Consider the following 27,281-nt stretch of genomic DNA (forward strand, 5'->3'; position numbering starts at 1 on the left):
AGGATGTTGTACAAATCATTCAGATCAAACTTTAAACATGAAAAAAATCTTACTCATGCACTCAGATTAAAAATTCATCCCATCACGTGGAAAGGGCTTATGCAATTTTTTGATAAGCCCTTTTCTTTTACCTTCCTCCCTTTTCCTTTTTTTTTTTCCCCTTTATAGAACTAAATATGTCTGGCTCTTTGATTTTATTGCCAGACTAAAGTTAGCTCATAGTGGTCTGGCAACTACATATTCAAAGGGAGGGAAACATTATGGTAAGTAGTTACACACCTCATGATCTAAATCTGTGTGAACTGGGTCATCATACATCCCTGTTTGCCTGCGGATAGTGTCAGTGTTTACGTCTGCTACCTGTGTGTACTTATTAGTATCTCTCCCTTTTACTCTCAAGTTTCTGGTTTGGATGATGGATTTTTATGGCCATATATTTTTATAAATGATATGCATTTATTTCAAATACCAGTCTGTATAGAGTCAGTAATGATATTAACTCTAAACAGAACCATTGTCTGGTTTTCTTCCTCCTTCTGAAAGTTTCTCTCTAAGGTCTGTCTTTGTGCTCTTGTCATCATCAGTGTTTTCTACCTTTATTGATTTAAATCTATAGTATCACTTCCATGTCTGTTTCCATAAATACTTGGTGCTACTCTTACATGTAGAGTTCAAATTAAGATATTGAGTAAATGACTTTGCACTGTGGTTGAAAACAGAATTAGTGAAGCCCTTTGTGGACCTGGTAAAAATTAAATTCCTGGGTGGTGGTTACTGTTTTCAGGGATAAAACAGTGATATGGAGGGTAAAAGAGAAAGAAAAGAGATTAGGGGATTGAGTATAAAACAAGAAATTTTCAAAAAATAATTTTGTTTGGATTTGTGTTTGTTATTAGACATGGTAACTAGGTATTGTTTTGTGCTAGCTTACCTTATTTTGCTATAAAATTCACTTTAGAAATAAAGATTTACATTAAACTTTTTCATTTTAATAAAATATTAAACCCTAAGCAAATTTATTTTTATTTCAATTTTGTATATTATAGCCTTTATTTATTACTGCATATGAATTGCATTATATACAGAATATTAAATGATAAGAGTAATACTTATATGATGTGCTATTTTAAAATCATTAATGTTTTTAGCCATGTTACTTGTCACTTCATAGGCTATGAGAAATTTCAAACTGTATACTGAAATGGAACCTGTTTAAACTGACAGGTAATTCTATAATTTTTCTTTTACAGGTCATGTAATGTTTGCAGAAATAAAAATGGAGAATGGAAAGTCAAAAGGCTGTGGAACGGTCAGATTTGACTCCCCAGAATCAGCTGAAAAAGCCTGCAGAATAATGAATGGCATAAAAATCAGTGGCAGAGAAATTGACGTTCGCTTGGATCGTAATGCATAATTTGAAACCACGGTTGGAACATTCTTATATCTGTTTTGCTGAATCTCCTAGTAAACGTCATTTTTTAAGTAATACTGTCTTGCTTACAAAAAGTTGTAAAAATGAACTTCTAAAACTTCCCACCAGTTTTTAACAGTATAGTGTTAAATATACTGTGATTTCTGTTAATCTCAAGTTTGGGTTTTTAAGACAGCAAGTCTGGTCATTCAGTTTAAATGAATGGTTATACTAGTTTTAATGAAGTAAGCCATTTTTTTGTTATTTTCAGTTCTGCATAGTGGGATTTGTTTGTTAAAAGTGTCCCCAGTTTTTTTCAACTTATTGTAAGGTAAAGCATAGATGGCTTTTTCCAAACTTCTGTTTAATATATGTAATTGTCCTTGAAAAGAAAGGGCTCAGACAAATTAGGATATGATTTTGGTTGACTTTAAATTACTTTTGTTGATTAAAAAATTACTGTAAGTAAGTTTTAGATCCTGAAGTTCAGAATATTTTTTATTTGAGTTAAATGAAGAAATGGAGTTTTTCTTCTTTGCTCTTCCCCATCATTCACACTTTCCACATAACACTGTTAACATTAATCACCACAGCCCCTTATTTTATTGTTCCCAATAATTCCAAGTTCATATAGAACTGATAATGTTGTAAGCCCCAAGTACAGTAACAGACAGACTACTCCCAACTTTCTGTCTAGTTTCCAGCCATTGAGGTGAACTGCTAAGAAAAGGAAAACAATTGAAATGTTGAGAAAGATGGTTATGTAAGTTAGTCCTCTACTGTTCACTTCTATAGGAGCAGATGCATTTATAAATGCAGTTTTAATAAACCATGGAACACCTAGGCATAACATATCAAAGACATTGGATCCCACGATGTTAGACATAGCCATATCTCCTTTGCCTGCAAAAAAAGCATGTTGTTAAATGTGCATACCAATACTGTATTTTATTAATAAGCTTCATAAGAAAAAACACTGGATACCTTTTCTGTTTGTTTTGGGAAATTGTTGTATTAGAGCAAAAGTCTTACTGAATTTGTATTTTTAAATTTTAGGGGGTTAATATTTAAAGTCTTAACATTTATTTATCTAATAATAATTATCCTTATTTATTAAACCATTTTTCAATAAGGTATATAGATTACTTGTTGCTTTTCATTCTAACAAGGTTAATTATGATTTAATTCACATTTCAGGTGAATATTATTTAGGGGATTAGATTTAGTGAAGTTAATCTGCTATTAAATAGTAAATGCGTCCTCTTGAGTTCTTTTTTCTTCAAAGTATGTTACTGAGGAAATATTTTAAAGGTATCTTTGCTTAGTGTATTTCAGTCAGGCTTTTAAGAATGGGCATTGCAGCTTGAGGGACCTAGTTCTTACCTTTTCTTGCAACCATCACACTGGCAATCGTGTCTGGTATGCTTGTTCCTGCTGCTAATAAAGTAAGACCCATTACTGTATCTGGAATTTCTAATGTTTCCCCTGTAACAAACATAGGTATTACATATTACAAATCTTATAGATTCACTAACTGTTCTCTGCAGATATTTCTTTCCTGAAAAAGAAAATAGACATATTTAGATTTCAGAACCAATATGTACTTAGATTTTAGGTAGCAAAATATTTTAATAATATTGGTGAATTGGTAACCAAGGTAGCACAGATTTTTCATGACAGGTGGTGATATTTAATACACAAAATTCTACCAAGGAATAATTTCCCTATCTGGTATGCTTATAGAAGTTTTGGATTTCCACTGTTATCAAGGCTGTTGCTTAAAATATGCCAGTAAGATTGGTCATTTTCTCTTTTCCTTTTTAAAAACATTTCCTAAAGAGGTCAGATTTAAGCAAATTATTTATAGCTATTTTTAGGCTGTAAATGTGTTAACATGGTATGCATTCTTAAAGTTCTACTTTAGTGATATACCTTAGTTTAGGTGTTTCCTTTGGGAAATCGTAAATCTGAGGAAAACAGACTAGGCTTCTACTTGAGTCTTTCTAACTTTGTGGTCCTGGTTTAATACTTCTGTTAAATCAGATGGCAGTTCATCATTTTTCATAGATGTATCCATTTTGGGAAACAGAACTAGAATGCAACTGCTCTTAATATTGTAATTGAAAACTTGCTTTACAATTCTTTTTTTCTTAAAATGTTAATTAAAAAAAACTTCAAGTAGCATATTTATTGCATGCTTATATATTGCTATTGGAACTGTAATTGGTTGTTAATTTGTTACTGGTTCGCCAGAGTTCATATGTACATAAATAACACTAACATTTATCATCTTGGGGACTGTTTTGTGATCTAGTACTTGATTTTGTTCTTTTCTTGCTTTCCTAATGTCAAATATGATCTGGCTGAGAACATTTATGGAGAGCTTTAATATACAGGCTATTGGATTTTTCCATATTATGCATAAAAAAAAGAAATATTCTTAGAATAGCATACTATTCTAAGTCACATTAATTTGAGAAAAGTCAAAGGTCAGGAAACTTTTTTTTGAAAGGGTGAGATAGTAATTTTTTTAGGTTTTGTAGGCTATACAATCTGTTGCAGTTATTCAGCTCTGCCAGTATAATGTGAAAGCATTCATGGATAATATATAAATGGATGGTCATGACTGTTCAGTAAAACTTAACTCACAAAAACAGGAGACTCAGTGATTTGGGTACACAGATGGTGGTTTGCTCACCTCTGATTAAGTCCATTCAGGTTAAACTTTTTGGGAGAAATTCCTGATTTTTTTTTTTTTTTTGTACATTGTTTATATTCAGTTTTTCCTTCTGAACTAGGAGTTCTTTGGGACTAGAGCTGCTTATGGTCAGGCAGTTATGGTTAAATCTTAATCATGAAAGTAGTAGAAACTAAAATGAGACTTTATTTTATACCCTTTTTATTCATTTTGTAGTACGTTTGTATTGCCATATTAAAAAACAAAATGTAATCCAGTTGAACAGTGAATACCCATTGTTTTCTCAGAACACTGGCACCTTGCTATGTGTTAAATTATGGAATGGGATTCAGTATAAGGACTATCTTGTGGACCCATGCAATGTGATTTAATTATTAACAAAACAGAAATTCTGTGAATTTGATATCATTTATAACATGTTCCTTTGACTTGTACCCCTGCGCTGTGTAATAGTGACCATAGAGCTGACATGTATACACCTCACAAAACCTGAGTGAGCTTGTTGGTATATTAATATTTAATCTTTTTGTAAATAGCACTAATCTTTATTTTTAGTCTTTGCTGAAAAACAAATTTTCTCTTTAACTTGACTATACTTAGTGAATACATGCTGTACTTATATACAACTGATTATTTTTAAATTGTGCTCTTAAGATATTATACATACCAGTTATTGTGACCATCCAGACCAGGATATATGTAAATGCAGATATCCACAGTGCTGACATAAAAAATGTTATCACAAAATACTTTCTCCAAAACTTTCTTCTACAATCTGGTGTGGTTAGAAAAAGTAGTATAATAATGGGAAGGGATAGTACCCAAAAAATTCTTTTTAAGTCTGCTTCAGGCATGTTGAAAACACTTGGCGGATCTGTTAAGGAAAAATTAAACGATTCTGAGTTTTCTCAAATGGCCAATTAAGTTAGAAATGTCCATTTAAGAAGCTATATTGAAATAAATTAGCTGTATCAGTTTTTAAGAGGCTATTTAAAACATTTGAATATCTCATTACTGATATTGCTGGCAAAAAGAAGCTAATTGAGACTTGAGGGCTGACTGTAAAATGTGATACTCAGCATTTCTTGGTTTGAGGTCTTAAATCCATCAAAGTGTTTAGGGTCATTCACTAAGTGTGTTAGAAACATAATGTTTCTGAAGTATCAGTTCAGCATCTCTTGATTTTCTACAATGTGGATGGTTTTTAGTAACTTTTGCTTATGGGATTAACCTGGTGTCTTCCCTTAGCAACCCCAGTTGTCTCCACTTCCCAGTATTGATGATACCTCTAGCCTGCCCTATGTATCACAAAATGTATACTTAGGGAGTAAAAGATAGCTATAGCATAATCTTTTTATTAAGTTGAATATTTCTGATTCTCATTATAGGTCATTTTACGGGGCTTATTTCATCATTTTCTTTCATTAATTTACTAAACAAAATTCACCACAATTCTTAGAACCTTAAGAAAATTGGAAGTAGTATTGAATCTACAGTGTAACTTATAAAACTTGAGTATGTTTTTTAAATTCAATTTGTTCTATTAACTTGGTGGAAGAAGTCAATAATAATCTATTAGATAAAAAGGAGACTTCACTTTAGATTGTTTAAAATTTGTATGGCATTTATGAAATATTGGGTTGGCCAAAAAGTTTGGACGTTTTTTCCATACCATCTTATGGAAAAAATTGAACAAACTTTTTGGCCAGTCCAATGCTATGCCCATATATTAGGTCACATTACAACTAATACTAATAAAATAACTTATAATTTTTTTTTCTTTTTTTTTTGGCCACATTGCAGCCAGTGGGCCAGAAAGTAACAGATATAATTTTATTGTAATAAAAAATGTTTGCACTGTTTTTTTTAGTTTCTTGTTATAAAATTTAACTTAGAAATGTGTACTTCTTGTGCCTGAAAGATGACAAACTATAATTTTTGTAAGGGGAAAATTCATGTTTTAATTTTTTCAGGTAATAAATTACTAAGTTTCCTGTCTAATGTACTAAGTAAAATGCAGAATCTGTTTCTTAAACCACTTTATTTAAAAAAAAAATCCCTAAATTTGTATTTCTGGCTGTAGCTGAATTTGACTTCCTATATACTAAACATGTTAGTTGTTCAGTAGTGTCTGACTCTTTTGAGATCTCATGAACTGTAGCCCTGATAGGCTCTTCTGTCCATGGGATTCTCCAGGCAAGAATACTGCAGTGGGTAGGTCATTCTTTTCCCCAGGGGATTTTGGAGGAGGAGGGCATGGAAACCCATTCCAGTATTTTTGCCTGGAGAATCCCATGGGCAGAGGAGTCTGGTGGGCTACAGTCCATCAGGTCTCAAAGAGTCAGACACGACTGAAGCGACTTAGCACACATACTACAAACACTTATTTACATGTTTTGCTACTGCTTCACATGTTTAAAATTCAACTGTCTCCTTCCTACTTTTTCTTCACACCAGCTCTTCTTCCTAAATTCCTAGTTTTTGTAAGTGGTATTCTCAGTTTCTTACTTTGGCATGATCAAAAGGCTCAAAATTATCTCTACTCCCATGTAGCCCTTCAGTTGCCTGGTTTTGGTGATGCTTCCTCTGCACTGTCTCACATCTGTTTTCTTGTATTCCCTCTGCCTTTACCTTGTCTAAGCATCTGTTAAACACATCACTTGGTTTAGTAGCCATGTCTTTTTATATCGTATTTCAGTTCTGGTAATTTCTCTGCAAACCTGCAGACGCTGTTAATGTAGCCTTTAGGAATCTGTTGTATTCCTTCCTTTCCACCTTCTGCTTCTATTCTGCACATTCAGTCCTCCAGTTGTGTTAGTACTTGACAGGCCTTTTCCCCATGTTATTTCTTGGTCAGTCCATGGAATGCTGCTTACTCTTAGCTCTGCATCATTTACTTATGACACATGAAGTCTGATAAAACTTTAGTAGCTATTACCATAAATCAAGTTGTTAAAATCTTACTTTTCTACAAGGCTTAGTTTGTCTCTGTGATAATCTTTCCTATCTAACCATCCTCATCAAATTTTTTTTACCATCTGTCCCATTTAGGAACTGTGTTTATGCTTTATTTCTTTAAGTATTTAAATGTTCATATTTAGCTATTTTGGTTTTTTTCTGTAATATTGGAAACTTCTTTAAGGATAGGTCTGCCTCTTGATCATCTCTAAATTGCCATAGTATTTTTTTTAAATAGTATAGTACTTGCTGAATTGAAATGAAATTAAGTTTTGCTAGTAATAGACTTAATAGTGGCCATGATGTGGTTATTACCTTCACAAACCTGACTAAGACCATGTAAACTTAATGAAAGTTGGGAGTAGCCAGAATCTTCATGAAATATTCCGCTGTCAGTTCTTGATTGCCTACGGATGAATGGTTGATCCTCATCTTCCCATCCCATCAGTGGCTGTTGTTCACTTCTGTCTTCTATTGCTTTGGCAAGACAGGTACAGCAGGGACTGCATTTCTTTATAATATACTGATTAATTTTAATGTCAAAACACAGCACCACAACATATAATCCGTATATCAAAAGCAGTAAAGTTCCTTCATACCTATAAATTAGAGAGATTTGTGTGGTTTTCAATTTAAAGTGAAAGTTATTTTAGAGTTAGTAGTTTTGGGGCAGTATCTGCTTAATTTTCTAATGAAGCAATAGAACAGAAATATTCTAGAAACATTTTGATTTTGTAGATGTGTCCAGATTTGGTTACAACATTATTAAAGACTTATTGATGAAAGTTCGACACTGTCCTTTTTGTATTTTAAAAACAAGGATTACAAACTCATTCTTAATTTGTAGAATCCTTCCAAATAGCAGGCATAGAAAGTTCTTTGACAATGGTGTTAGTCGCTTAGTCGTGTCCAAATCTTTGCGACCCAATGGAATGTACCCTGCCAGGCTCCTCTGCCCATGGAATTCTCCAGAATACTGGAGTGGGTAGCCATCCCCTTCTCCAGGGGATTTTCCCAACCCAGGGATCAATCCTGAGTCTCCCACACCACAGGCAGATTCTTTACCCTCTGAGCCACCTGGGAAGCCCTATTTGAAAATAATAGTAATTACAGATTTTCAAAATGAAAGTGAAAGTAATGAATAGTGATGGGGCTTCTCCCCCTCAGTTCATTGAAAGAAGATAACAGTTAAAAGAATATAGTATCCCTTCATTTCAGTTGTTCTGGTATAGGAATTCTGTGCTAAATCAGAATATGTTAGACTTTGGCTGAAGCTTTTCAATTTGCTATACTGAGGTTTTTTGATGATTTTAATGTAAATGAGTTTGGCTTGCACCGTTTTCCTATACTCTGGTTTGCTATTTAGAATTTTGATTATCTGATACCATCATATTTGAACTTTGCATTTACCTTTTATTTTATAGCTAGTGAATCACTGCTATAGCTTGAAAGCACAGAGTTCTTGATTTCCCTAATGAAAGGAGCATTAGCTTGGATACTCCCCTAGTCATTGTCCCCTTGCAGACAACTGCTAAATCCCAGAAGCACTTCTGTTGTAACCAACAGTCTTTCCTTGGGAGACAGACTAGATTTCAGGAAGATTCACTTTGAAAATTTACTCCCTGCTAGGTCTGAAGTTTCTTGATAGCAGGTATTAGAGCAGCACTGCCAAACTAGTATCCCAGAGGGTGCCATTGACTTCCACCATCAGGCAGTGTGCAGTCTGTGTGTGTGTTACATTTATTCATCTGTTCAGACTCATGTCATAGTGATTAACAGCTGACAAATACCTGGTACGTGTTAACTGAAAAAGTGACTGTTTCTGTTTTCTTAGAACGACAAGGCATGGGGAGATTATAAATAAAACAAATAGTTTTTAGTCTTGAAACTTAAAACATTTTTAATTTTTAGAGGAAGAGGGCTATAGTTCTCTTACTAAATGAACATGAGGGGAAAAGTTGGAGGAATTTAAAGGGGCTTTGTTTATTTCTTTGTCAGCTCTCTAATTGTGTGATCATGGCCGCTTCTAACTGAGGAAAGGTAAACAACCCAATAGATGAAAAAGCCACCAGTTGGGGCTTTAACAGATGTCAAAAGTTGGGAAAATTTATGATAAGGTAGTCAATGGGGAGAAAGAAGGATGGTTACATCTACTGGTTAGACAAAAAGGAAGACTGATTTGACTGAAAAATTGGAAAGGGAGAACAGCCCAACCAGCAACTGTGATGAGGAGGTTAGCTCAGAGATCTACGGGAAAAATGCATGGACGTGGTAGATGATTGAGAAGTGAAAGAAACAACATTTCTGAAGAAAAAGTTACTAAACCAGAATTTTATAAAGATATTCTCTGTAATTGTTTTACATAAGAGTAATGATTGTTTCAAGCTTACCAGTAAACTTGGTTGTCAAATATTATGGCAAGAAGTGCTGCTATACTGATAGCATATGCCGCACAGTCTCTGAATAGGGGCCAACATGATAGCGTTGAAACCTGTAAAAATAATTAGTTTCCATTACACTGTTAACTTCTTCAAGTACTTGCTTAGTGTAATACTAAAATTATTTGTATATTTGTAGTTAAACATTGTTATCTTTTGCATATTGCTTTTAGAGAAAGGAATTTTAAGAAAAATTGTGTTTCTAAACCTAGTCTGATTTTCATAAATTTGACCAAGAGGTATTTGTGGGTTAACTTAAAATTGAATACATGTTGTTTTTCTACTGATTAATAAACTTAATTGAACACATTCCTAGTGCCTTGTTTGTTCCAGACTATAAACAATTCTTTTTTTCTTTGTCTTTTTTTTAATGAATTTATTTACTTTTTAATTGAAGGATAATTGCTTTACAGAATTTTGTGCTTTTCTGTCAAACTCTGTCAAATTCTGTTGTTTTCTATTGTTTCTGTGGATGAACCTAGAGCCTATTATACAGAGTGAAGTAAGCCAGAAAGATAAATATTGTATACTAACGTGTATATACAGAATCTAGAAAAATGGTACTGAAGAATTTATTTGCAGGGCAGCAGTGGAGAAACAGACATGGAGAATAGACTTATTGACATGGGGAGAGGGGAGGAGAGGGTGAGATGTAAGGAGAAAGTAACATGGAAACATATTAACATATGTAAAATAGATAGCCAACGGGAATTTGCTGTATGGCTCAGGAAACACAAACAGGGGCTCTGTATCAACCTAGAGGGGTGGGATGGAGAGGGAGGTTCAAAAGGGAGGGGGTATTTGTATACCTATGATTGATTCATGTTGTGGTTTGACAGTAAGCAGTTCTTATAATTTGTCAAGACAACATATTTTGTTGAATAAAGTTTTCTTACATACCACATTAGATAGTAAACCACAGGCTGCACAGATACCAAGGAGGTTATAGATTGCAGATCCAAGAATGGTGCTAATGCCAATATCGCCCTTTGTGACAAATACACCTATGAGCCAGACAGCAGCTAAGTTAGTGTTGACTTGGAGAAGATCAAATCACACCAATTGAGCAAAAAAAATATAAGGAGCAGTATTTACCTAGAAAAGCAGTAACTAATTCAGGAGCTGAACTACCGGCTGCCATAAAAGTTGCACCTGCAACATCCTGGGACAGTCCAAAGGCTGAAGACAAATGAAATTATATTATGCTTGGCAAGTGACAAATGAGAGCGCATGTTCTCATAACTAAATAGATATCAAAGCTACATTTTCATAGAAAGCCATTGATACTAACTTCAATTGGAAAACAGCCAATAGAGGCAGCCTTCTAGGCATTATTTACCCTATATCAGAAAGTTAAAATTAGAAGGAAAATTCAGGTTTCCAAGCCATTGATAGCAATCCTTTGTCAAGTTTATTGTTTAATATATTACTGATTTTTGACAGTCTTTCCAGACCCTCAAACTCTGGTGTGCTTGGTTGAGTCCCTGTCACCTGTAGTCAGTACTTCCTTATTCTTACCTGTTGCTTACTCTCCAATCCACCTCAAGTTCTACTTCTCTACTGAGATATCTGCCTTTGATATTACTGATTTCTTTTTTTGTTGGTGGCGTAGCAGGTTGAATTTTATAAAAAATAGCTACAGTATTTCTGCCCATATGGTTTTCCAGAACCTGTCCATTCCCTGTCAAACAAACTAAAACAAGATACAAGATGGAGTTTATGTATGAGCCTAGATGAGCCTTTGTGACTGCTGAAAGTATGGCAGAACTATATGCCTGAAGTTAGGACATAAAAGGTGAAAAAGCTTTCTAATGGTTCTCTCTCTAGGGACATTTGCTTCAGAGCCCTAAGCTACCACATAAAAACCCTGGCTGCCCTATAGGAAAGACCTTGTGAAGAGCCCACGTAGAGATGCCTGAGGAACCCCTGCTGTCTCAGCCCCTCAGTTTTGAATCCTCCCATCCCAGCACCAGACGTGCGAAGGAGGGAGCTTTCGGATAATTTTAGTCCTTTCTTCTATCACTGCATGAAAGACCTCAAGCAAGAACCATCCAGCTGAGGCCAGTAAACCCTTAAAACTATGAGAAGTCTGAAATGATTGTTCTTTTAAGCTCCTAGTTTTGGGGTGATTTCATAAAAAACCATTGATAACTGGAACACCTGACTATTGTTTATCTATTTGTTGTATTTATTGACCACCTACTGTACCAGATGCTTTTTTTATGTGATAGGAATGTGGCAGTCACAAAACAGACAAACATTTCTCTTCTTCGGGAATTTAATTCCAGTGAGAGCAAACAGACAAGAAAAAATATATATTGTGTTAGAAGGAGCAAAAGTTAGGTATGAAGTTGCTCAGTCGTGTCCAACTCTTTGGGACCCCATGGACTGTAGCCTACCAGGTTCCTCCATCCATGGGATTTTCCAGGCAAGAATACTGGAGTGGGTTGCCATTTTTCTTCTCCAGGAGATCTTCCCAACCCAGGGATTGAACCCAGGTCTCCCGCATTGTAGGCAGATGCTTTACCATCTGAGCCACCAGGGAAGCTCAAAAGTCAGGAGGGATATAAAATGTCATGGAGGAAAGATTGTAATTTTAGATTGGGTAACCAGGAAGGATTTCACCGAGATGCTAACAAAGTGAGGGAGTAGCCACACATAGACCTGGGAGTAATATAGGAAGCTGGAGTGCGTGCAAAGGTTTTGAGGTAGACGCTAGCCTATGTGTTCAAGAAACAAAGGCCAGAGTGTCTGGAATAAAGTGTGAAGGAGAGCTGTAGATGATGAAGTCAAAGGTGATAGATGGCCAGATCATATAAAGCCTTGTGGATCCTAGCAAGCACTTGGGCTTTTGTTGTGAAAAATATGGGAAGTGCTTGGAAAGATGGGCTTTCCTGGTAGCTCAGCTGGTGAAGAATTCGCCTACAAGGCAGGAAACCCCGGTTCAATTCCTGGGTCAGGAAGATCTGCTGGAGAAGGGATAGGCTACCCACTCCAGTATTCTTGGGCTTCCTTGGTGGCTCAGCTGTTAAAGAATCTGCCTGCAATGCAGGAGACCTGGGTTTGATCCCTGGGTTGGGAAGATTCCCTGAAGGGAATGGCTACCCACTCGAGTATTTTGACCTGGAGAATTCCATGAACTGTGTAGTCCATGGGCTCACAAAGAGTTGGACATGACTGAGTGACTTTCACTTTCACTTTTGGAAAGACATCTACAGTGTTGCCTCCTGGTGATACCAGCCACAGTCATCTTTTTTATCCCCATGAGGCTATCTGGTCTCAGTGGTCCAACCAGCTCTAGTCAGAACTATTTTGCTACCTGTTAATCCTCCATTGGGAAAAATCCTCTCAGGATAGTTGAAATTACCAAATCCCAAGTTCTCTATCCTATTTGTCTTTGGTCATGTTGCTTGATGAATGCTACTTGTGGTGACTAATGAAGGAACAGAAGTAATTTTTGTAAGTTACATTTCATAGCATTTCTTTAACTGGTTAGAATGATTTTGCCTATATATACAGTATTTATACTCTTACTACAACTCTGATACATAGTAGGTCCAGTTGGTCATAAAACTTAGAAAAGATGAAGCATATTGTTCTATTAACTTCTTAAAGATTTTATCTATGAATTAAATAATATCTTATATTCATGACATGCAATTCACTTTCTTATACATAATTTAATCATCTCAGCTATTCTCAGAAATGAGTGTTAGTTGCTCAGTTGTGTCCTACTCTTTGTGGCCCCATGGACTGTAGCCTGCCAGGCTTCTCTGTCCATGAAATTCTCCAGGCAGGAATACTGAAGTGGGCAGCCATTCTCTTCTCCAGGGGATCTTCTCGACTCGGCTCAAACCCAGGTCTCTTGCATTGCAGGCAGATTCTTTACCATCTGAGCCACCAGGGAAGTTCTTAGATATGAGTTGTGGTATTTCCATTTCACATATAAAAAACAGATATCCAGAAGGTTAAGTGACTTAAAGTTACATGGAAAGTAAGGGTCTTAAATGTGAGGAGCTTGGACATAAACCCCAAGTCTATTGATTCTAAACATGAAACATGAAAGTGAAAGTCACTCAGTCGTGTCCCACTCTTTGGGACCCATGGACTATTCAGGCAATGGAATTCTCCAGACCAGGATACTGGAGTGGGTAACCTTTCCCTTCACCAGGGGATCTTCCCATGGAACCCAGGTCTCCCGCATTGCAGGCAGATTCTTTACCGACTGAGCTATACCTAAGTCCAGTGCTATTTCTGTTTCACCACAGAAAGTATCAGAAAGGCACTGAGGCAATTGTAAGATAGGAGGTGGTTGAGTCATTTTCTTCCCTTCCTCGTGGCACTGGTACATAACTTCCTCCATTGTATTCTTTTCTAAGGGGAAAAATAGCTAGTGGGAGTTAGTAATAATTAAGAAGTTTTCTAGCATATTCCAGAGAATATAAATTTAGTGATATTACCATGAATTCTTGAATGAAATCAGGGTTAACTAATACATGGAGGAAATTGAAAAAAGAACAAAATATCTTAAATTGTCTAAACCTGGGTCAGCTGAAGAGTGATTGGCTGATCGTCGTCTAATGCTGGCTGAAGAATGCTTCATTAGAAAAATTCAATCTAGAGAGAGAAAAAGTGACCCTTCTGAACACTTTCTCTCTCAAAAGGCAATAACAGTAAAGCTTGTTGCTATTCACTGGGCTCTATTCGAGTTATGAAAAGAAGAGCTCTCTACATGGATGTATGAAACTTCCAAGATATTTTAACAAGTTATATCTTAAAGTTCTAAGCATATTTTGTAGGATGGTTTATACCTTTGAACTTTAGAATTGACTGGCTTTGTCTTCACTGACCTTTGGGTAGCATTTCTTTCTGTTATAGTTTATTATTAAAGATAAATTGTTCTGTTCCCCCCCCACCCAGAGCTATTACTTTTTTCCCCCTATTACTCTAAAGGACTAATCATATTTCCTTGAAGATATAGTAGAAATGTTCAAGGTGAGTTTTCTTTATAGGTTTAGATATTACATTGGTTATATAAAGTGCAACTTTATGATAATGAACTGATTACTAAAACTCAACAGACTTTTTCTTGAGCGTGTTCTCTTTTCTGATACCATGCTGCAAAGTTTATAACCATCTTTGCAAATCTTTTTCTGGAACTATAATATAGAAAAAGAGTTTTAAACTAAAGTGGAAACTTGGCTTCTGGCCCTGCCAATACCTTAATGTGAGAATTTAGGTAAGTCATTCAGACAAGGCTTGTATTTTGCCATCTGTATGAGGGTTGGAATATACAAATCTTTAAAGTATCGTCAATTTTATCAATTTAAAAAAAGTATAAAATATGAATTCTGTGCCTTATACCTCTGGACCACCTCTTATTGTTAGATAAATTCCTTTTATAATTAAAAACCCCTATGTTAACTGAAAATTTAGAAGATAGAGGAGAAAACAGATGGGAGGCAGCATCATTTATACTTTTACCATTGTATTTTAACCACTGCTACCTTTTTAAAATGTATTTTCAGTTCTTTTCACATGTACATTTAACAGAGTTATAAGACTAGGCTATAAGCAATTTGGTGTCTTCTGGCACAATTTTATAAAGTCCTCAGTGATAGCAAATTTTTATGCTTTGTGAATGGATTTGAGTTTTGGAAGCAATTAAAAGTCATTCAGACCCAATTCTAGTGACTATGGTGGGTAGTCATGCTGAGTAATTCTACTTAGGGTTCAAAATGAAGTGTGACAGCAAACCAGTGTTTTTTATGATTTGCAAAATTGGTTCTGACATTAATTTCAAATATTATTTCTAGGAATATTTTGAGTAAAGTCAGCATCACTGGAATAAATGCCTAGCCTCTCCATGCACAATTCCATCTATATGCTCTGTAATACTTCTAATAGTAAATAAAAACATTTTGAGTACTTTATAGTTATCATCTCATATCTTGCCTGAGCCATAATGGAACAAATTCTGAAACCCTGTATAATGCTTTGAAAAGCCCGATTCCACTGAAAAAGGACTCCCCCATACCCTAATCTAACAGCTATAACATTAATTAGTTTCCACTTGCTGTAAGTCAATCATATAAAGCCATATGCAAGACTTTTTGTCTCCAAACCTCACAATTACCTGAGTTTTGTCTCCATAACTTACTCAAGGTCACATAGGTAGTAGTTGCAGAGATGGGATGGGCACTTAGATCTTTTTGAGTTGAAAAAACTGCTCTTTCTGTTATCCATGTAGGTAAGTGAAGAGATTTAATGCATAGCTTTATTATTACTATTATTGCCTGTCTCTGCAATAGCATTTTGGTAATATCCAGACCACTTGACACTTATTTATCTCTGTGTACCTAAGGTAAATTTAGATGCAATCCAAGGTAACCACAATATATTTATTTATATTTTAAATTCAGATTAGTTTAGATCAGAGGAAAAAGAAAAGCAAAGAGGATGAAAATACTCTTTAAGAGGAGAATGGGTGCCTGTGTGGCTGGGAGGAAGCACTCTTCTCAGATTCTTTGTTCTTGGGGAAGGCTTTGCCTCTGTAAATTTCATGAGGATTAAGAATCAAACAATCCCCTGAAACTGTCGGCTATCCAAATGCCATACTCACAGAATTATTTGACTCCCTTTCAATTTTATCAATTTAGAATCAATTCTACCTGGAATTAAAACTTGTATTTCTTTCTTATTGTCTGTTTCTGAAACATAAAATAGAACATGGACAAATATTAGTTCAAAGCAGAATGAATAAAAAGGATTTTTAATAAAAAGTGAATATTTTATTTAAGTATGTTTCCCAAAACCTTATTAAGATCATTTTCACTTAAGAAATGTTACACTTCAAAGGATCAACATGGTGGAGGGATTAGAGTATCAACTGAAAAGCATATTAGTGTACCGTATAAGATGAAAAGTTTCATAACTAGCTCATTGTGGACTTTAGGCAGTATCAAGTGACCGACCAATCACTAGGGGTTCTCAGTTTTTCTCTGTAGTTAGCCTAAGAAAAGTTAAAGAAAGGTACCCTAAACAGGGATTAAATAACTCTAGGAGATCCCCATTACATATTAAAATGATATGTAAAGGACTTGTTTTGGCTTTCTGCTGAACTTTTGTGTTTCTAAAAATGAACTGCTTATAAAGATGAAAGGTAATCATCCTACTATGGGCTGTAAGTTAATATAGTTTCTATTATACACAAATGTGTTCAAAGATTCATCTTTAACCTCCTTTCCTTTAGAACTTAATGAATAAGAGAAGATAGGATTAAAGGAAGGTGGTATAAGCAGCAGCATTGTCTCATATTGGATCTACTTGGTTAAGATGACAACAAAATGTCTCAGGGTTTGTGTGTGCTTGCTTTCCTAGTGTTGAGGTGTGAAGGAGAGGTTGTATAACTGTAATGATCATGAGTAGAGCAAGAAAGAGAAAGATCCTTACTGGGAGCCCCATGTGGTAGTGGTTCTAGAGATAATTGACAAACCAATGTATATAGAACCAACGTGCATAGCTACAGACAGAGAAAGCACTCATGTGTCTAAGCTGGGCCTGACCAGAGTATCAGCAAGGAGACTGCAGTCCCAGCCACTTCTAGAGTTCACTGTGCTGAAGCACCTTGTGCTAATAACCAAATGAACCGCTGTCAGTGATTGCAAGAGTGGATCATGGGACGATGGGGCTGGGGTGGGCCAGGGGCCGGCCAATTCAGACGTGTACTCCACAGAATGTCATTGAATCAAATGTGATGATTTGGTTCCACAGTACAATGCTATAATTCCATGCACATTGTAAACAAAATACTTATTTCTCATATTAATTATTGTGGGTAACCATTTATAACATTAATTTACAACCCCCAGTAGGTTGCTAATGTTTTAAAGTGACTCAGTAGATTCTCATTATTTTGTAGTATATGTCCTCTGTAGTTACAACGACTATTTGATATATTTTTTAATCAAAATTTTCGGTGCCCTTGGGTGGAAAATACATTTAAAATTATTTAAATAGAACAGTTCTTCTGAAACAACCATATTATGACAGCTAATCTCAAATAAGGATGTGTAAAATTATATAGCAATTGAAAACATTCTTGGGTTTTGACATTAAAGAGACCAGGGCTCTCCTGTGTACTGGCTCTGTGTGTGTGTGTGTGTGTGTGTGTGTGTGTGTGTGTGTTCAGTCATGTCCAACTCTCTGTGACCCCATGAACTACAACTCACCAGGCTCCTCTATCTATAGAATTTTCCAGGCAGGAATACTGGAATGGGTTGCCATTTCCTTCTCCAAAGGATCTTCCTGACTCAGGGATTAAACCTGCATCTCTTGTGTCTCTTGCATTGGCAGGCAGATTCTTTACCACTGTGCCATCTGGGAAGCCCTGTGTAGTCTTGAGAAATTATATATTCTTTCAGCCCCAGTTTTTTCATTAGTAAAACCAATCTAATAGTCCCTACTTTATAGTGTTTTTTGAAGAACTAAAACCTTATATATTTAATTTAGAACAATGCTTGGTCTTCTATAAATATTTATGAAAAATAACTACAATAAACACATAAGTAGTTAATAACATTCCAGTACATGTATAATGCTCAGTAAATTATTTTGAGGATAATATTAATACTTATTAGTTGGGTGGGACTGTTATAACTCATGCTTATCAAAGAACTATGGGGAATTGTAAAGCATTTACAGACTTTCTGAGGCTAGTTTCTATGGATGTAAACAAATTCCAGAGAAGCTGTTTTTTATTGCTGATGTCCTAATTTGGACAAGACCATGCTAAGACCTTGAAAAGAGAAATGAGACAATTAATTTATAGACATTTAAAAATGAATCAAGCTAGCACTATTTCTGTCTCATTTTGTTGCCAGTATTTTCAATACTCAAGACAGGGATCAATTCTTAGCACCTGAAGATTTGGCAGTGGCATAGGCATCCATCAGTCACACATCCATAATAGCTACTGTGTTATATTTCAGAGCAAAAGGCAATTCACTTGAGAAATGCATGTTTGCTGATGATGTTCCAAGGTAATTCCACAAGTGGCATGGTGGAAGTCATTATTATAGATGTTTCATGAAGTTACTTAGAGAAGATTATTTTGAAGTATCAATCTAAATTTTAATACAGTAGTTTCTTCTGCAGGGCTAGAAAAGTTATTTATTTATTTACTACTCCCAAGACAGGTTTTTATTAAAAAACAATTCTTGATGGATTTATTCTTTCAGTCAAGAAAGCAAAAAAAGGGGGGAGGGGGGGATTTATTATTTTCCAGAAAAAGAAAGATTCTAAGTAGAGAGATAGTACCTTGAATTTTAAATTTCTTAGTTTTATATAATTAATATGATTTAGTTTTTCTAATGAAAAGTGTGGTATTGGTACAAACATGAATAGATCATTAGAATATAGAGTTGAAGGTATAGAAAATGGATCAACTTTTGGTAAAAATAGCAGTGTATCCTATAAGAAAATAAATTCTTAGTTGAAAAAATAAAAATATTCAACATAAATAAATAAATGTTAAGAAAAGAAAAAACTATCAGTAGAAGAGAAGATGAAATTTTTTCCAACCTAGGGATAAAAGGTATTTCTAGGTATAAAACCAAAAGAAGAATAATAAAGGAAAATATTTATAAATTTACCTATGTACACTTCAGTGCAATAAACACACAAAATACAAAACCAAACAAACCATAAAAAGCATATGATATGAAAATTATGTTAGAAATTTATATTAGAAAAAAATCCTGGAAATCAGTAAGTAAAAGACAAGTACTCCCCTAATTAGAACATGGGCAAAAAAAAACACAAGGACAAAAGCATGAATTTCAGTACCTATATAAAATGTTTAATGTCACAAATAATAAGATAATGCAAATTTTATAAAATAAACTATTTTAAAGCAATTAACAAAGACATTTAAAATGATATTATTCATGGTTTTCTGGAATGGAAGCTACCATATATTGTGGAGGTTTTTGTTGGCACACTTTTTGTAAAATGTTTTTGGCAATGTATAAAATAAAGCTTAAAATATGCATGGCTCTGCATCTTTGTCAGGAAATGGTCAGAGAAGTTTGCAAAGATTTGATACAAGTATGAGCATTATATAGGGCAAAAAATTTAAAAATCAAATTTCTAATAAAACTAATAATTTTAAAAATTGTGATAAATTTCTACTGAGTGCTCATTCTGTATAAAAACCAGTGTTTGGTGCTGAAATCATTTACAGAAGCAGGAAGTATTGTGCTACCATTAAAAACCGTGTTTTTGAAGGCTATTTAGTAATATGGGGAAATGTACACAATAAAATAGTATCTTAGGAAAAAGAAACAGTCTCAGACTGTATTTGTAGCAAGATCTAAAAGACTAAAAGGAAATATACCAAATGATGACTGTGGGGATCTCTGGGTGATAGTAATGTAGGAAAGTTTATGCTTTTTCTTCTATTTTTCTTGCATTTCATCAGTCTAAGTAAAATATTATGTTAATTTCTACTAAAGAAATGTCCATGTCAAATATATCAAAGTAAAACTGTATGTATAAATTATATAATAATTATAATAAAATTACACTGACCTGTTCTATAAATATTTTGAATTAGAGAAATAAGTGTTGAGTGACTCTACTGTTGCCACATCCTATTTTAAGTCCTAAGGATATTGCTATACTGCACTAACAAGAGAGAAAAGAGAGAAAATGACTTGCATTTCAGCAGGGGTGGGGGGTGGGGCCATGGGAAAAGGGGAAAAAGGAGAGTTTACATTCATGCTCTTTCCCTCTGTGAAGAAACGCTAGCAGTGTGTGTCTGTGTGGTGGTGGGGAGGAGGCATGCTATTTCTGTGCAATCCTGGGAGTATGCAGTGGGAAATCTAATCCTGGACTTCGACCTTCTCTGAAGTGAGCATGCTCAACCAGTTAAACTAATTAAACAGGAGATAGAGCCTGGAAATGCTGGCACTTTTGCTTAGTTACCATAATACATCACTGTATCCTGATTTTAGGAACCAGTGCACCCATGTAAGGTCTATGCTCAGAATGCTGGGTGATACACATGATTGTAGAGACAGAATTAAAGGGCTTGGCAGATCTTATTTCCCAGAAACCAATAACTGAGCTTAATTTTTAATTACCTAATCCCTGAGGTCACTTTACATAAGATGCAAGACTTATTTATATATTTGTTGGTTCATTAACATGAATTAGTTTCCTTTCCCTCCTTATAGGAGACTGGGAAAGGAAGAGGTAGGAGGGTGGTCCTTAAAGGCATTTGTTTATCATCTACCATTTCTAAAAAGTTATAGAGATTTCAGAGTAAAAAATTTATTTTAAAATTGAAGTATTTGATGGCAAGTATTAGGAGCCCAGTGTATTAGGAGTATACACCAAGTGCATGTGTATAAAACTTGAAACAGTTTACTAACAGCTAGACAATACAGCAGACAGACTGGCAGTTTTTAGACGCAGTTGGTATGATAGTTGCTTTATACCCATTAAAGATACCCTGCTGCACATGAGCTACCAAGAAAAGCCACAGTCAGGCCAGTTCCTCACGGTACAGGTCGCTGCAACACAGATGGTAGTGTCCTGCAGCCAGGTAAGATGGACAGGATTGTTACTGAGCTTCTCCAAACACAGGTATATATGTGTGTGGCATCACTATTCTGGGAAGTTATAGCAGAGATTTCCAGCTACTTACATTCACTGATGATTTCCAAGGACGGTAGAAAGTACTCATTGCAGACAATCGACACAGCCATGAACATGTAAAGGATAATTAGGAAGTAGATTATGATACCTCCATCTGCACGTTCCTGTTTCGTGAAAAACCCCTCAGGAAACTCCGATGATGGGGATATAACACACTGGGTGCTATTTCCTGGTAAGGAAAAGGAGGTGAAAATCTGAAGGATATTGGAGTCACGCATTCCAAGCCCATAAAGAGAAATTCCCTAAGAAAATAATAAGTGTGGGGTTTCTGGGTGGCATTTTAAGAACTCTGGTGAAAACGTATAAATCTCTTTTGACTAAGATATAATTATAGACCCTTAAAAATATTAGTCTTTGGGACCCAAAAGAAGTGTTTTAATAAAATAAAGATAGTGGATGAATTTAAAAGAAGAAATAATGAAATCGATTTTCCTGGTCTGCTTCAACTCTAAAAGGGAATTCTGAACCCCTTTTCCTCCTCAATTAGAAACTATATATCTGAAGATAAAAATGTCTAATATCTGTGCGATCTCATTTTCCCATTTCAGAGCCCAAGCTGTCCACAAATCTCAAGGCCTACAGAGAATCATTCATTGTTGCAGAGAGAATTTCTAGGATGAAAGATTCCTTTTTCCGTGATGAAGTCTCCAGCAATAAAATCTGAAGACTCTTCTGTTTCATGATGTCTGTGGGTTATTTCAGAGCCATTTTCAAGAACCTACCTGAAGAACTGAAAGTGTTTGATATCCTACCAAATGCTAAAATAATCTAAATGCTCAGTTGTGTCTGACTCTGTGCCTTCATGGACTATAGCCCGCCAGGCTCCTCTGTCCAAGGAATTTTTCAGGCAAGAATATTGGAGCGGGTTGACATTTCCTACGCCAGGGGATCTTTCCTACCCAGGAATCAAATCAAATTCGCGTCTCTGGATTCTTTACCACTGCACCACCTGGGAAGCCCCACCAAATGCTAAAATTCAGAGCAAATACAGCCGCAAGCATAAGCAAAAGTGAGTCAAGTGAGAATTCCCCTCTTTTTGTTTATTTGTGTGTGGTGGCAGCAGCAGGGGTGGCTGACCCCAGTGTCCACCTACCTGTAGACCTTGGGAGACGCCGAGCCAGGGAGGCCCCTGGGGGAGGCAAGTGTGCAGTAGCCCAGAGGAGGCCGAGGAGCAGGGCCCGTCTTGCCCACCGTGGGCCCCCTTTGATCTGCATTCCAGTAGCAATCTTTCTGCAGCGTGCAGCCTCGGGAAGGGAGAAAAGGAGGATTAAGCTGGATCATGTGAGGAGCCTCTTTCCTGCCCCATGCCCTGCCCAGGGCACATCACACAAGGCCAGTGCGTGAGGGAGGGTTACTGGAGTCAGTCAAGCTACTCTGATCAGCAGCCGTCAGCCTCGGAGAGGCTGGCAGAGGTGGGGAGGAGGGGGCCAGTCCCCTGGCCCATGGTTCCTGAGGGCAGATCCAGGCAGCTCGTTCTTTACGGACTGATTTTATTCTTTGTCTTCATAGTGGCTTTGCTACTTTTTTTTAAAAATTGAGGATAATTGCTTTACAGATTGTGCTGGTGTCTGCCATACACCAAGGCAAATTAGTCATAATTATATATATATATATATATATATATCCCCCTTCCCTGTTGAACCTCCCTCCCCACTTCCATCCCACCCCTCTAGGTCATCACAGAGCCCCAGGCTGGGCTCCCTGTGTTATATAGTAGCTTCCCACTAGCCATCTATTTTGAATATGATAGTGTATATATGGCAATGCTACTTTCTCAATTTGTCCTACCCTCTCCTTCCTGCTCTGTGTCCATAAGTCTGTTCACGTCCACGTCTCCACTCCTGCTTTAGGCTTTCTCCAGATTTCCAAGGACCTGAGTTTACAAGTGCTTCCATCTCTCTCTCCAGCGCTTCTATTTTTTTTTTTTTCATTTATTTTTATTAGTTGGAGGCTAATTACTTTACAATATTGTAGTGGGTTTTGTCATACATTGACATGAATCAGCCATGGAGTTACATGTATTCCCCATCCTGATCCCCCCTCCCACCCCCCTCTCTACCCGATCCCTGTGGGTCTTCCCAGTGCACCAGGCCGGAGCACTTGTCTCATGCATCCAACCTGGGCTTCTCCAGCCCTTCTAGAAGTTGTTGGAGCTGGTGTCTGTGTTCTTTGTTTAAGTTTATACCCTTTTATATTGTTGTTTTGGGGCCTTTCATTCTCTCTCCAGTTAGGGCTCCACACAGGGAAGACATGAGGCGGCTCCTACAATAATCTACTGGAGAAACGATGGTGACTTGAACCAGAGCAACAACAGTGGGGAGCAGAGAAGTGGGCAGCCTCAAGAACTAGTAAGAGTCATAGTGGATGAATCATATTTGATCATTGATTAGCTGTGCTCTGTGCTCTGTGCCAAAGGCTTGAAAATGCAAACTGGACAAGCCAGTAAGGGTTCAAATATAAACTACTATCCTCCCTACACAAGCATTTACTGGGCTTGCTGGAATGTTAAGAACTTCTGGCAGTGTGGTAACATGTAGCAAACAGCACAGGCTCTGGAGCCAGACCTCTTGGTTTGAATCCTAGCATTGCTACTTACTAGCTATGTGACCTTGGGCACGCTATTAACCTCTCTGCTCTTCTGTTCCATTCTCTGTAAAACAGGAAGGTTATAGTCCCCTCTATTTGGGTTGTGTGAGGATTACATAAATGAATGCATTGAAAAATTGATGCTTTTGAACTGTGGTTTTGGAGAAGACTCTTGAGAGTCCCTTGGACTGCAAGGAGATCCAACCAGTCCATCCTAAAGGACATGAGTCCTGGGTGTTCATTGGAAGGACTGTTGCTGAAGCTGAAACTCCAATACTTTGGCCACCTCATGCGAAGAGTTGACTCACTGGAAAAGACCGTGATGCTGAGAGGGATTGGGGGCAGGAGGAGAAGGGGACTACAGAGGATGAGATGGCTGAATGGCATCACCAACTCGATGGACATGAGTTTGAGTAAACTCCGGGAGTTGGTGATGGACAGGGAGGCCTGGTGTGCTGTGATTCATGGGGTCGCAAAGAGTGGGACACGACTGAGCAACTGAACTGAACTGAACTGAACTGAACCTGCTTAGAACAGCCTCTGCCCCATGGTCAATGTTACCTAGCTATCTATTATCTATCATGTTCAGTTTAGTTCAGTCACTCAGTCGTGTCAGACTCTTTGGGACCCTATGGACTGTAGCACGCCAGGCTTCCCTGTCCTTCACCAACTCCTGGAGCTTGCTCAAACTCATGTTCATTGAGTCGGTGATGCCATCCAACCATCTCATCCTCTGTTATCCCCTTTTCGTCCTGCCTTCTTTGTTTCCCAGCATCAGGGTCTTTTCCAATGAATCAGTTCTTTGTATCAGGTGTATTATTATTGCTATTTTATTACTTTTGATTAAGGTAGAAGCTTCTTGGCCATAAGGGAATTTTTTAGTTTTGTAACTCTTGTGGTTCCTTTGCTTTGCAGAAAAAGCATAAAAAATGTAGTACTCGCTTAATTTTAAGTTTAGAAACTGGGGTTTTCTGGTGGAAAGGAGTAAGTTGCTTCCAATGTTTGTGATCTTGATTTGGTGAAAATTTTCAAACACCCACTTTGTTTTGCTGGGAATTGTTACCCATTATAAACCTCTCGGAAACCATCATTTCCAGGAACTGACTACCCAGACGTGTGGTGTGGTGGTGAGGCTGGGATAATGAGTCACCGAAGTGTAGCCCAGGAACAGAGCAGATTCCCAGCAGGCAGAGGTCTGGCTGCTGACACCTGCAGGAGGCGGCACCCTGGACCCCTGGCCTGTGGTCTCAGGGCCAGCAGGGCTAACCCCCTGGGAAGGGACCACTGAACTTCGTGTGAGTGGAAGTGTCTCATGAACCTTTCCTCTCCGAAATGCAGTAGTTTAACTAATTAATAAAACTAAACATTAGAAACAGACAAAACAGGAAAACTCAAACCCAGAGTGAATACTTATACAATGTATATTGTTAATCCAGGAAGCAGCGCAAATATCCAAAGATATAAGCCAATGACAGTGAAACAATTCCAGTGGAATCTTGTACAGAGTAGGTACTTAATAGACATTTGTTGATTGATTAGATTGTAATAATTCTTGAAAACACATTCCCAGAATACACATAAACTTGTTCTGAACAAACTATCTGATAAAGCATAGTTTTACCAAGAAAAGAGAATTTAGGAGGCTAATTGGATTTACTGCATACATTTATTCTTCATTTTGCAAAAGAATGTTAAAAAGCTTTCTATTGTAAAATAAAACATATAAAAAGCCACATAAAATAAATGTATAGTTTATTATTATATTATTATTGTTGTTATTTTATTTTTATAAGATGGACTCCATCATAAACTCCCCAGGTCAAGAAATAGAAGTTTTCCAGACACCTCAACAATCCTTTCATGTGCTTCAGTCCCAACTTTTCCTTTTCCCTGAGAGTAACCAGGCTCCTGACTTATATAGTAGTCACCTCCTTGTGGGTGTATTTTTAATAGTTTATCACCCATCCCTAATTGGGTGTATTCTTAGGATACTGCAGCTTAGCCTTGAAAGAAGTCTTTTAAGTCTCCTTTAGTTTATAGGTTTCCTCTCCTTTTTTCTTCCTGTGGGTTATCTGTTGGAAACCCCCCGGGCATTTGATCTGTAGAGTTTCCCACAGTCCTGATTTTATTGATTGTGTCCTATGGTATAGCTCAATAGATGGGTCCATTTTTGTTGATTGACAGCTGGATGCAGAACTTGATTAGATTCGGCTCTGCCCCTTTGGCAAGACTAACTCTGCTTGCTCAGAATCTGCTCTGCTACTGGGCTACGCTTTGGCATCACTAAGGTGGTGGTGAGGTCTTTCCTTATAAAGCAACAAAGTCTGCTTCTCTCTTGTGGTAATGTTATTAATTACAGCCCTTCATACTCATTACCTAAATCCATTCATTCTTTTGCAATCCATTCACTTGCAAAAGAAAGACATTCTACTTCTATAATTTCTTCTTCATTTATTACTTGGGATGTTTTACAATGAGATAATTTCTATCATCCACTTGGTAGGTTGCCAGGGGTATATAGACAATATAAGTGCTTGACTCTTCTTTATTTATCACTTCTCAGGATGACTGGCTCTCTGTTTTCCTCCCAAATAACCAATTCCATTTAAATAATTATTATGAATTAATGTACTTAAATATTTTGATGGGTTCCAATTATAGTTATTATCATTTCTGAAGTTCAAATTATCTCATCTTTAGGCAGAAGGAGCCTCTTCAATATGGCTTCTGAGAGCCTTAATAGTTTCTGATAGCTTTCTTACTACCTAATGTTAAAAAAAAGAAAAAAAAGATGTGCTAGGCTTGTCTTTTACCTCAAACCAGCCATTGTCTCAAATGTCTCTCTGTTTTTTAAAATGTTAAGTACATCAAGACCATGATCTAAGAATCTGGGTTGCTAGGGATGTTCATCCTCTCTCTGTCTCTCTCTCTCTCTCTCTCTCTGTCTCTCTCTGTCTTTCTCCCTCTCTCTCTCTCACACACACACATATGCACACACACCTCTTAATAGATTGCCTCATGAGTTCATACTTATAGTTCTCATTCAAGGTTCTCATGTACTTAGGGGGGCAGTAAAAAATCTAGTGCTTCATAATTACTCATTTGCTGATCCTATTTATGAATCTCAAAATAGTGATATTGATATCACCACCGCATATATAATTACTGAGAAGAGTTTTAAAATGCTGTATATGTCCTTTCCGTTCTCTTTCTATGCTACAATCTATAGTCTATATTCATTGCCTGAGCATACTGTCATTAAATATATTCTTTCTCCCTTTAACCTTCATCTAATCTTGGTACTACAAATAAATAATTACATTTTCAACACTTACCACCATTCTTAGGTTGATATTTCTCTAGATACTTTGATACTCAAATCTTATATTCTAGTAGATTCTTTGGAAGGGCTCATGGGAACTATATTCCCTGAGTTCTTTCATGTTGATAGCATTATTAAAGTTTGAAC

General features: G+C 36.5%; 2 protein-coding genes across 3 annotated transcripts in view; one reads left to right on the forward strand and one right to left on the reverse strand.

Moving 5' to 3' along the window:
- Positions 1 to 1,880, forward strand: part of MYEF2 (myelin expression factor 2) — a 34,012-nt gene extending 32,132 nt beyond the window's left edge. For both annotated transcript variants that reach the window (XM_065940023.1, XM_065940024.1), the window contains one exon: positions 1,251 to 1,880. In XM_065940023.1, coding sequence (XP_065796095.1) covers positions 1,251 to 1,414 — 164 coding nt within the window. In that variant the 3' untranslated portion in view covers positions 1,415 to 1,880. The remainder of the gene's footprint in view (positions 1 to 1,250) is intronic.
- A 109-nt stretch (positions 1,881 to 1,989) lies between these two features.
- On the reverse strand, positions 1,990 to 22,530 carry SLC24A5 (solute carrier family 24 member 5). The gene is made up of 9 exons (XM_065940025.1): positions 22,320 to 22,530; positions 21,216 to 21,395; positions 10,601 to 10,684; positions 10,406 to 10,509; positions 9,458 to 9,558; positions 7,383 to 7,666; positions 4,777 to 4,983; positions 2,795 to 2,896; positions 1,990 to 2,314 (listed from the first exon to the last, which is right to left on the reverse strand). The coding sequence occupies exons 1-9, from the start codon at positions 22,438 to 22,440 to the stop codon at positions 1,992 to 1,994; spliced, it is 1,506 nt and encodes a 501-aa protein (XP_065796097.1). The 5' UTR covers positions 22,441 to 22,530; the 3' UTR covers positions 1,990 to 1,991.
- Positions 22,531 to 27,281: the final 4,751 nt, after the last annotated feature.

The sequence above is a fragment of the Muntiacus reevesi genome, chromosome 7 (assembly GCF_963930625.1).
Source record: "Muntiacus reevesi chromosome 7, mMunRee1.1, whole genome shotgun sequence".
Lineage (NCBI taxonomy): Eukaryota > Metazoa > Chordata > Mammalia > Artiodactyla > Cervidae > Muntiacus > Muntiacus reevesi.

What these genes read in the sequence shown, in the direction of transcription:
- SLC24A5 (XM_065940025.1), bottom strand. Translation starts at nt 22,440, where the DNA reads ATGCAGATCAAAGGGGGCCCACGGTGGGCAAGACGGGCCCTGCTCCTC. An exon ending in CTTGGAAATCATCAGTGAAT is followed by an intron (nt 10,685 to 21,215) that starts GTAAGTAGCTGG and finishes ATTTGTCTTCAG; the next exon opens with CCTTTGGACTGTCCCAGGAT. An exon ending in TGTGATGGTTGCAAGAAAAG is followed by an intron (nt 2,315 to 2,794) that starts GTAAGAACTAGG and finishes CTTTTTTTGCAG; the next exon opens with GCAAAGGAGATATGGCTATG.